At 43.4% G+C, this 12,007-nt stretch overlaps 1 protein-coding gene across 7 annotated transcripts in view; it reads right to left on the bottom strand.

The window, feature by feature from the left end:
• The window catches only part of MLIP (muscular LMNA interacting protein), a 48,213-nt gene that overhangs the window by 18,244 nt on the left and 17,962 nt on the right, over positions 1 to 12,007 (bottom strand). For 5 of the 7 annotated variants that reach the window (XR_015948891.1, XM_035109782.3, XM_088665761.1 and 2 more), the window contains exons 3-5: positions 11,137 to 11,487; positions 5,619 to 7,202; positions 234 to 305 (exon numbers count right to left, since the gene is read on the bottom strand). Coding sequence is in view for 6 of the 7 variants with exons in the window: in XM_035109782.3 (XP_034965673.1) it covers positions 234 to 305; positions 5,619 to 7,202; positions 11,137 to 11,487 (2,007 nt within the window). In the remaining variant the exon portion in view is untranslated. The remainder of the gene's footprint in view (positions 1 to 233; positions 306 to 5,618; positions 7,203 to 11,136; positions 11,488 to 12,007) is intronic. The other 2 variants (XM_035109786.3, XM_088665763.1) reach the window with 1 other exon arrangement.

The raw sequence follows: 12,007 nt of genomic DNA, 5'->3' as shown, positions 1-12,007 counted from the left end.
AGCACAAATGGTGGCAAATGGTGGCAAGTATCCCCGCGGATGGATGCTCTGTAAATGTAGCCAGTAGTTTAGAGCGACTATCTACACTTAGGGCTAAACAGCTGTCAATCATCCACCACAAACAGCAGAGCATTGGTCACATGTTTTGGTACCCCCCAATAAGTGGTTTTATCAGGCTACTCCTAATTATAAAATTACCACTATCACTGGAATAGGTTTCTGAACAAACTAACCTTCTGTTCGAGAAGTAGTGTGTTTGTCGGGATTGCTGCAAAAGCCTTGTAGCTTGTTTTGATCTTGTGTGACTACAGATCATAAACAAAAGGGGGCGGGCAGTGAGAATGGAAAGAGAAAACACATTATACATTAAAATCTCAACTATAAATATTGCCAACATTAAGGGGGCTTACATGCTACATAAATATGTTGTTCTGACTTTTATAGAACAGTAGCTCACACATTCATTTCACTATTCATTGGCATGCATTCATTTGTCTAACAGAGTGCACACAATATTCATTTTATGCTTTGCTGTAAATACAATCCATGCAGCCCTTTTGCTGACAGGGGCAGTGAAGACCGCTCCAGATAGAGACAGGTGATCACTTTCAAAGAGCAATAGCGATAACTCTTGACTTTCTCCCTTCTGACTTGCAGTTGCCTTCCTTAGCTCTGTTTGCTAGACCAGTGTTTCTCAACCTTTTTTGGGCCACGGCACACTTGTTCCGTGAAAAAAATCACGAGGCACACCACCATTAAAAAAGTTTAAAAAATTAACTCTGTGCCGGCCTATATTATAATTATGACTGTAAGAAACACTTGCCAAATATTGCTTTCCAGCGGGTTAGCGCTGTGTATTGGCGGCCGCCAGGCTCGTTTGCACTGAGCTTTGGGAAAGAGGAGGAGAAATATTGCTTTCCGGTGGGTTAGAGATGTTCATTGGCGGCCGCCAGGCACGTGACAATGCAAATCGCCCTTCTCATCGCCGCACGTCGCGGCACACCAGCCAGCGTCTCGCGGCACACTAGTGTGCCGCGGAACAGCGGTTGAGAAACGCTGTGCTAGACGATGAAGGTGGTGAAGTCCCTTGGACCAGATAGTGAGCACCTTTTCATCTAATCCAGGGGTCCCCAGACTAAGGCCCAGGGGCCAGATGCGGCCCAATCGCCTTCTAAATCTCGCCCGCAGGCGGTCCGGGAATCAGCACGTTTTTACATGAGTAGAATGTGTCCTTTTATTTAAAATGCATCTCTGGGTTATTTGTGGGGCATAGGAATTCGTTCATTCCCCCCCCCCAAAAAAAAATATAGTTCGGCCACCAACAAGGTCTGAGGGGCAGTGGACCAGCCCCCTGCTGAAACAACAACAAAGATGTTTATTCGGCTTTACGCCCATCATAAAACACAACACAACAAAACAAATCAAATAAAATAGTGGACTCGTACAAGCCACAAATAATATAACACAATTCACAGCTCACAAGGACAAATATTAACAATTCAAAAATAAAAGTTTAAGATTATGATTAAAAATTTAGGCACTACGCTAAAATCAATATCTGATGTCATTATAGAAAATTCTTATACCCTGCTGAAAAAGTTTGCTGACCCCTGATCTAATCAATTTCACTCCCAAGGAAAAAGTAAACACACTAGGAACGCTTTTCCAGACAACCTGTATATTGAGCACTCATCACAACTGATTTGCAGGGAGCTTCGATAACTGTTTAATGAGCATCCATTCAGATTTGTTTGTGGGGAGTCTATATGACTTTGCGTCACAACAAGAGTTACCTTCTACTTTCCGGTGCATCTCCCCATCATTTTCCTTAGTGCAAAAACTCTGATCTCTTAGGGAAGCAGGTTTGCTGTGTAAGGGATCCACATCAGCATTATTTGGTCAACCCGAATTGGTCAGCCAGTATGTGACTGAATCCCACCCAAAAATAGCAACAGCAGGGCTTGCTGATCAGAAGGTCAGTTCGAATCCCCATGACAGGGTGAGCTCCCATTGCTCTGTCCTAGCTCCTGCCCACCTAGCAGTTCAAAAGCATGTCAAAGTGGAAGTAGATGGGAAGGTAAACAGTGTTTCCATGCACTGCTCTGGTTCGCCAGAAGCAGCTTAGTCATGCTGGCCACATGACCCAGAAGCTGTCTGCAGATAGATGCCGGCTCCCTCGGCCAGTAAAGCAAGATGAGTGCCGCAACACCAGAGTCATGTGTGACTGGACCTAATGGTCAGGAGTCCCCTTACCTTTACCCTGCTGTAAGTTCCTGTGCTTTTCTTTGCATGTGACACACATGGTCCAAACAGTCTAAGGTGTTACAATGCACAAGAAAGCACTTTTCCTACTTTTTCTTCCAAATCACTGCTTTGGAAGTTCATTCTGACACACCAGGAAGGATTAAAGTTTCATTTTTTTATCCCTCGTAGTCCATTCCTCCCCCCCCCCCGATTCTCTTTCCCCTGTCTTTTCCCTAGTATCATGGGATGCATAGTTATTAGAGTCAGATTAGGTAAACTCTTAAGGGACAAACTGGATTAGACAGCTCATGAATTTCCACTGTATAGAGTTGTTAGTGACTCATCACAATAAAACTGGCATCAAATTGTTTTTGTTTTCCCCTTATTATTTTTCTTTCTACCGTATGAATAAATGTTTTATTTGATGGCGATTTCCCCTATGTTCCTCCCAATAAGCTGTTCCCCTGAAACCGTGACTCTCATTAGAAGTTCTGAAGGCACAATGGAGAGCAGTTTCATACACTCAAAATACCAGTCCTATGAGAGATGCTGTTTATTCTTGAAACCCAAGTCCATGTGTTAAGACATGCTAATTTCTCACAAAAAATATGAATGATACCCGTCTATTTTGCCTCATACAGTGGAACCTTGGTTTATGAACACCTCGGTTTATGAATTTTCGGTTTACAAACACCGCGGACCCGTCTGGAATGGATTAATTCACTTTCCATTACTTTCAATGGGAAAGTTCGCTTCAGTTTATGAACGCTTCAGTTTATGAACAGACTTCCGGAACCAATTACGCACATGCTTCGGGCTAAGTACGCTTCAGGTTGAGTACTCCACAGACCCATCTGGAATGGATTAATCCACTTTACATTACTTTCAATGGGAAAGTTTGCTTCAGTTTATGAACGCTTCAGTTTAAGTACTCCACGGACCGTCTGGAACAGATTAATCCACTTTCCATTACTTTCAATTTGAAAGTTCGCTTCAGTTTATGAACGCTTCAGTTTATGAACAGACTTCTGGAACCAATTGTGTTCATAAACCGAGGTACCACTGTATATCAGGTTCTACAAATGCAGAAATTTACTCGCTCTCTTAAAAAAAAAAAAAACCGGGAATTATGGTTAAACCATGCATGGGGCAACTGCCCTCGCCTGCCCACTACCCCACTGTGGATGTTCATGCACTAAAGTGTTTTCTGGAATGCGCATAAGATGTGTGAGAGAATTGTGGGCTGCACATACAATATATTTATTTTGCAGGTAGCCACAGGTGTGTGTCTGTGTGTGCATGCACATGAATGTGGCAGAAAGACTTCTGTCCTGTAATGTCTACAATATCTATTCAAGCATTTCGTGCAAACTGCATACAATCCCATGCTTTTCGATCCCTTTCACAGTGAGATGACTGCAGTAATAGCAGGCCATGAATTATTAGCAGCCTTTAAGAAGGCTTGCTCTGCTTTTGTGTGGGGAAGCACTTCCTCACAAAATGAATCATGCTTGAGATTTATATGGACAATGGTTTATAAATATTTGTATCCAGTAATACAACTGCTGCATTTTTAATTGAATTGAATTAAAGCTATTTCTATGGAACGAGCCACAAAGTTAGTTCCCGCCAACAATAATTATAATATCCATCGACAGCATGTGCAAATCAGCCTATTGTTGATGCAAGTTTGAATTGCATTGTAATTGATTGGACTGAAAAGTGGGATTGAAGACAATGCCCTACTTGCTTCAGAAAACAGGGTGCATCACACCAAAAACATTCAATTCCAAAAATTAATTAATCCAGAGCAGCTCATGATTATTTCCACTTACTGATGAGCACAGATTAGAACTGTCATTCTATCATGAACAAAGCAGAAAGGGGGAAAGTTCTCTTTTTAACAAGCTAGAGTGTGTGGATTTAATAGTGCCAAAGATTTCGTGTGTGTCAAATGGTCACCAGCTCAACTGAAGTGATTTTGAAAGAAAGCCTTAAAAGTAGTTGCTGAGCAATCTGTTACACACTGTTAATGACATGTGGTGTCAAAACTACAAATACAGTTATTCTATGATGCAGACATTCATGGGTACTCGGATGCATATACCGTTCCTTCATCAGTGGTGCAAGCCATGTATGCAAAATAATGAGGGTCTGCATTATTTTCATTTAGTCAAAGATATGGAGGTGTTGAATCAGGCCAACAGCTCATCTGGTCTGCAACTGGTGCAACTGGTATTCAGAGGCATACAGTGGAGGGAGAAAGTCACTATAAAGCAGGCATCCCCAAACTGCGGCCCTCCAGATGTTTTGACCTACAACTACCATGATCCCTAGCTAACAGGACCAGTGGTCAGGGATGATGGTAATTGTAGTCCAAAACATCTGGAGGGGCAAAGTGTGGGGATGCCTGCTATAAAGGTTTGCTCTAGGGTGATAGATCATGGTGAAGGAGGAGAGACCTTAACCACAATCTGAGCAGAGCTAAACCTTGGCTTAGCTGCCACCCCACACCCAGGGAGGAGCAAACAAGGTTCCACTCTCCCTCTCTGGGAGGTGGCATATTCACACAGTCATAGGAAGCCATACCGTGATGAGCAAACCAGGCCACTGAATTGCATTTGCCAGTTTCCTGCCCACCCACTCAGTTTTGAGAGAACCTTTAGGAGCTCCTCGCAATATATTTTTGTTTTAACCACCTTGAACAAATTTGGCACCAGCAGTTAGCTTGGCCCCCTCACTGGTTCTATATGCAAAGTTTTTCTATATTTTGCTCAAGGTGCTTGGAAAACATTGCTGGGTGAGGATTATCTCAATTATCAAAGATATTGCTCAGAATTTCGATTCTCTCTTTTTCTTTTTTTGGGGGGCACTATTTTCCTGCAGTGGGAAAGAAAGGGAAGACCAGCAGGGAAGCAAGTAGGGATGGAGGAGAAATTTGACTCAGTGCACATTTAAAGCCAAATCTATCAAATTCCCATTTCTTCCAAGCCACATGCAAACCGAAACACAAGTATGCTTTGAAATGTCACACTTTTCCAATTTTTGTGGTGCTGTTCTCCAAACAGTGTTTACAAAAACACATCTATTAGTGGAAAGTAGGCATAAAACTGGAGGTATTAGTAGAATAACATGCAAAGAAGCATTAGAATAAATTGATTGCAAACTACATGTGATTATTAGAATAAATTAGTGCTAAAATGCTGGTGATTTCCATGAGGATTAAAATAAATAAATTGCTAATTGTTGCATAATGTGGATAACTTAACTTAAGTCCGGGAAAATGAGACACCAAAACAACCAAACTGGATGGGCTCTCCCATCCCGGAAAGCAAGCAGGCAGGCAGGCAGGCAGGCAAGAAAATATTGAATACCTGGGACTTCTTATTCTCAGAGGCAGAAGGCAGAGAGAAAGATAGCGGTGAAGTCACCTCCCTGGATCCTGACAACAACGAACAAGGTGAGTGCACCGTGGCAGGAGATTTGTTCTGTGGTACTGTTGGGGTCCTGGGTCTTGAAGATGGAGGGCAAGCTCTGAAGTTTGAATGAACAGAGGACTCTCTCTGTGGAGAAGGGGCTTTCATATGATAGCCTGGAGGAGTGGGTGAAGTCGAATCTGTATGAGAAGCTTGCCAATGAGGTGAAAGAGCTATTGAATACGTAGCTGGGTCCTTAACAATGGCTTGCGGTAAACGTCCGTTTGACCGGCAGCTAGAATCCATTAAGGTTGGAGAGAGAGAGCACTTGTCTGCAGTGGGGGAAACGGCATCCCTTTGGCTAACACCAGGAGGAGACAGTGGATAGGACTTAGCGGTAAAAGTGGGGGAATAGGTATGCACCTTCTTAGACTTTTCAGGCCCTCTGGCTTTGTGGGCAGGAGAGTGGGCCCCTTTCCTAGGGGCGTGGGGAGGCAAGGAGAAAGTGGAAGGTTTCGACTGTAACAGAGGAGACACAACTGTTTTTCTATAGGAAGAAATGGTGGGCGACAAAGGGCGCAATTTGTCAGGGGAAAGTGCCCTGGTGTCAAGGTGCCTTTTAGGAGACGGGGACCTAGTTCTAAGAGTAGGGCTGGACTTTGAAAACGAGGCCATGCGATTGGGCATGGTAGAAAACACTGAAAGACGAAATTCCTCTTGGCTTGGAGAGGCCGACCTAATTGAATACTCCGAGGCAGCTTTCTTAGGGGTCGGAGGGGTCATTTTAAACTTTTGGTCTATTGCCAGCGTTGAAGAGCCTAAGGAATTGGGAGAAAACGTAGCAGGGCAAGATGCAGGAGAAAAGGGTCTTTTTGGAGCGGAGCCTGACTTCAAAATAGCAGTCAGAAGAGAGAGCCTAGTTGGTAGTGGTGACTTAGTTCCGGATTTCAGAAGGTTCCCACTAGAAGACATTTGGCTGCCAGGGTTGTTCACACTGTAGATGGTGGAAGAGGAACCATGAAGAGGAGAAGACAGAGGCTTTGGACTAGGGGATAATAAGTGTGTTGTGATATAGATGGGAGCCACAGACAAGGGGGCAAACCTCTTGGGCGGGAGAGGAGAAGCGGCCTGAGGGGATGAGCTATGAAGCGTGTCTGCTGAACTGTAAGCCTGTGAGGAAGAAGGGCAGGAGTCTTTGCTTGATAAAGGGGATGAGGTGGGCTCATATTTCTGGGGAAGATTCCTAGCCTGGAGACCACTGGGCAACTGAGCCCCATCTGAAAGGCTGTGACTTTGGAAAGAAGGTCTTTGCAATATGGGAGAAGGGAGCCTGTAAGAAGCAGTAGACTGTAAATAGGTAGTTGTCTGGCGTACGGAGGACCCATTTGCAGACTGCCATTGGCTGTGGGATTCTTGAAGAGAAGAGGCTTGGTGGACAGCGGGAGACGGATCCTGCTCTACCGTCAGGTTAGTTGGAGAAAGCAAATGAGCAACAAGTGGCTTATAAGAAGGATGATCAGAGGTAGACAGAGGAGAAGTTAACTGGAGAGGGGAAAAGAAAAAGAAATGTTAATACAGAGCAGCAACCGTGATGTTCTTCAAATTATGCATCCTATTTCCATTCACTACATCTGCCATGTGCTTTAACAGCATAACACCTCCTTTAATTATCAGTTGTGTGCTGCATTGCTAAGTGATTGCTATTTAATATTAAATATTAAATAGTTTGTTGGCACTTTGCTTTATTTACATAAAAGAAAGATATCAGTGTTCTAGATTCAATACTAATTTGTTTCCCACTTTTCCACAAATAATAATACTGTAATAAATGTCATTCGCAACTGTGGGTTGTAAAGAGAAGATATAAAAAGCTTCAGGTTTTTAAAATGCAAACCCAGAAAGGATATTAGCAGACACCTTGGTGTTATGTGGAATTGCAAAGTGACCTAATGGCTGCAAATGGGCTCACAGTTATACATGCACATCTCCCCAAGAAGTTGATGTGAAGACATAAGCATTGCTGTGTCCTGACTTGAGGACACCAAGCACATTCCTTAGCACCACCTGGCAAATGTTTTTGCACTTTTCCCGTGAAAACAAGTGCTGCTTAAAGGATTCTCTAACAGCTTACAAATCAGAATATATATATCTCACGCATATATAACATGTTTTACTATGTTTTTTATATGTTGTAAGCTACCCAGAGTGGCTGGGGAAACCAGATGGGCAGGGTATAAATCATTTTGTTATGTATTTATGATTATTATTATTAATAATAATAATCATGACTAACCCACTGGCATGGGATGCAAACTAGTACCTATTATATATATATGGAATTCCATATATACCGAGTTTCCAGTTTCTTCCATAAAGAGAATTTCTCTAAAGCAATAAGGTTCTTCTTGGTCGGGTGAGCACTAATAATATAAGCAGCATTTTATACAGCATACTAGTGTTGATTACATCTTCCTTAGTTCCATGGTCCAAATCTGTTTCAGTCTTCCCCTCATGGGTACCTTACCCCATTAAAAAAAACTGTCCCAGTTACACACACACACACACACACACACACACAATCACAATCACAATCGTCAACTCAAGTTGAGATATGCAAGCAAAGTAGGGCAGGTGGAAATAAGCATTCCCAAAGGTAAAAAAGGACCCCTGACAGTTAAGTCCAGTCGTGAACGACTCTGGGGTTGCAGCGCTCATCTTGCTTTACTGGCCGAGGGAACCGACGTTTGTCCACAGACAGTTTTTCCGGGTCATGTGGCCAGCATGACTAAGCCGCTTCTGGCAAAACCAGAGCAGCGCATGGAAATGCTGTTTACCTTCCCACCAGCGCGGTACCTATTTATCTACTTGCACTTTGACGTGCTTTCGAACTGCTAGGTTGGCAGGAGCTGGGACCAAACAGCGATATATTGAAGCAAAAACATCCAGGAACGATAGTGTCATTCTGAATAATTTAGAGAATGGTTATTGTTGCTGTTATCATTCACTTGGTTTCCAAAATCCCAATTGTTTTAGAGCTAATTGATGAGGAGCTTCTTCACTCCCTTCCCTACAGTCTTTGACACAGCAAAACTGATCTTTTGAGCACTGCAATGTGCTTTGGTCTCATCATAAGTTAAACTATTATGAAAACCATTGGGGATAAGTAGCCGGGGGCAAAATACAAGATGTAGAAGTGAAGTCAAGAAAGCATAAGGGAATTCAGAAAAGTGTCCTGTATGCAATTCAAGCCTGTTGGGGGGTTTGATGTATCCCACTGTATTCATCACAGTGCTAATTATTAATTTCTGGGGTCTTTGTGCAGTCGAGTCGACATCAAGCCACTATGTGTCAAAAATATAGTTTTGTTTAAGAGTAGTAGCTTGTCTGGAGTAAGCATGGCCAGAATTGTCAATCAGTCAAGCTTTACTGGTAGATCTCTGGGTGATTTTCAGTAGATCAGCATGTGTTTTTGACACAAAGCTCTTCTGCTCCTAAATTATGTTGTTGAGAAATGAATTTTAAGGGGCAACCAGGAATGGTGTGTGTGTGTGAGAGAGAGAGAGAGAGAGAAAGAGAGAGAGAGAGAGAGAGAGAGAGAGAGAGAGAGAGAGAGAGAGAGAGAGAGAGAGAGAGAGAGAGAGAGAGAGAGATTGTACACTTGGTTCTGGTACTGATCACAAATCCTGGCTTGAACATGTGTTCAGAAGCACCCTGTCCTTTAATTCTTACTATATGTCTGCTCAGCTGAGCCCCAGTTTTGCACCCAGCTCTCAATGATGAACCTCAGGTTTCCAAAAAAACAAAAACAAAGTAGGCACAAGATGCAAGAGTCCTGGTCTGTAGGAAGCAATCTTTACACATATATCTCAAATCAGATAAGGTACGAGTCTACTAACTACATTTGAAACATTCCCCACCCCCTCAGAATCTTTATTTTACAAGTTACAGTGCCACAAGTTAGGCAGCCCCCCAAAATGGATTTGAGACAGATCTGCAGCCAATCTCAGCTCTGAAACAAGTGTATATGGTTAATTCAGTCCCCGTGTTTACCAGCACATGCTTGCCACATTCGTCCTTTACCATTTCAGTTAAAAATAAATGTAGGTGTACAGCAATCTAAAAAAACCTAACTTATTAAAAAGCCTGCAGATTTGGTACTGGATCCAGCTTCTTCCACTAGAGGAAAAGAAGCACTGAATCCAGCCCATTAGCAAAAGTTAGTTTCGTTGATTACATTACCCGATTGCTTGGTCCAGTGAATAGTTCTGCCTGCTTCAGAGTAATACTGTGAGACTAAAAGCAGTCACAAATGTTCATTGATCTGTAGGATGCCTGCACAGAATGCCAGCAAATCTCATATTCAAATAAGTCATGTTTGCACACACTGGGAAGCAATTTATACATGATGATCCACAGGCAAGAGAGTTGCAATTTCCTACGTCAAAACAAATTACAAAGCTGCCTTATATTGGTCCATCAAGCATAGTCTAGACCAGGCATCCCCAAACTGCGGCCCTCCAGATGTTTTGACCTACAACTCCCATGATCCCTAGCTAACAGGACCAGTGGTCGGGGAAGATGGGAATTGTAGTCCAAAACATCTGGAGGGCCAAAGTTTGGGGATGCCTGGTCTACACTGAGTGGCAGTGGCTGTGGAGTGTTTCAGATAGGAATGTTTACCAGAGTTTCCTAGAAATGGCAGACATTGAGCCTGGGATCTTTGGGATATAAAGCCTGTGCTGTGCTACTGAGCAAAAGCCCTTCCCTTCCTTTATTTCCTTAATGACTCCTACCCAAATATATATAGAGAGTGTGTGTGTGTGTAGATTTTTGTCATGTGTAAAGTAGTCCTAAGTAGAATGCTCGCTCAGGTTGTGTTGTTTCAGCCATCATTAGGTGAAGCAGTATAATAACAGTCTACACCAGGCACCCCCAAACTGCGGCCCTCCAGATGTTTCGGCCTACATCTCCCATGATCCCTAGCTAACAGGACCAGTGGTCGGGGATGATGGGAATTGTAGTCCAAAACATCTGGAGGGGCGAAGTTTGGGGATGCCTGGTCTACACCAACTTTCTCCAAAGTGGTGATTTCCAGATATTATGGACTATAAATCCCACCATCTCTGGCCACTGGCCATGCTGGCAGGGGCTGATGGGAGTCCAAAACACCTGAAGGATATCAGCTTGGGGAAGGCTGGACTACTTCCATTTGCCATAACTGCAAAGTGCCATTCAAAGTACAAAAAAATGTTGCAGTGCCGTGTGCTTTTCCCACCACCACACCAATCTCTTCCGCTAGACAAGCAGCTTCTCTCAGCCATGGAAGGCAATAAAATACGTGAGGGACTAATTCGTAACTGAGCAAGTTAACGAATAAACAGCAAGTCTAACCAAGAATAGTACAAATAGACAGGTTTTCATAGAGATGGCAATATTTTCTTTCCCACGCATGATCACAATTAGGAAAACAAGATACCTGAGAATGTTTCTGTTGGCTGACAGAACTGTAAGAGATCTCAGTGTTCAGTGGTAACTGTGGGGCTGTCGGATGTCCTCTGGATTCACCGCTCGGAGACAAACAGGATGGATCCAGACCCTTAGATCTTCCATGTCCATATCCGTTGCCTAGTGGAGTGTTTTTGTCCTCATCCGAGTCCGTAATGAAGACAAATTCAGCTTTGAATAGGTCATCCCCTTCCATTTCCCCTCTGCTTGCCTTGTGATCTTTGGCTTGGAAAAGTTTGTGGTGACTGTTTGTGCAACTGGCAGAGCCACCGTTTCCCTTGTTTCCACTTCCTACAGCCTGACCTCCAGGAACTGCTTCGGCCTATTGTAAAATAACAAAAACAAACCAGACTTGGGTCAACTGTTTTACTTTCATAAGCTCGTTTTCCTTACCAGCCAAAAGAATTAAGAATTTGTAGTACACACTAATGTTACAGTGCATTGAAAAACATGTCCAACGTCTCAGGCACCAGAAAAGATGGGGAATGGCACAGACAAAGAAAGTGGGGCTTGTATTGTTGACATAATGAGCTTTACACTGTTGGCGACTTCCCTCTTCCCTCAACACACTGTCTTTCCTATAAATGTGGCCCGATACAAGGGAAGACACTTGCCGCTTTCAAGCAGCACCAAAACAGTGAGGGGGGAGACTCCAGAAGAAATCATTCACATTTTATTAGGAACAATAAAGGAACTGGGGTGGAGGCAGGTGCAGTCGAGCAGAATGGACTATGAGACCCCTTTAAAGCAGGCAGGACGGAGACTGGGTTCTGGCTGTGAGCTGCAGGAAGAGCAAAAGACTGGCTCCCACGCTCCTCAGATGGAAAAATCTGGGGCAAAGC

Source organism: Zootoca vivipara, chromosome 3 (assembly GCF_965207765.1).
Source record: "Zootoca vivipara chromosome 3, rZooViv2.hap1.1, whole genome shotgun sequence".
Classification (NCBI taxonomy): domain Eukaryota; kingdom Metazoa; phylum Chordata; class Lepidosauria; order Squamata; family Lacertidae; genus Zootoca; species Zootoca vivipara.
This window is presented reverse-complemented; position numbering and strand designations above follow the sequence as displayed.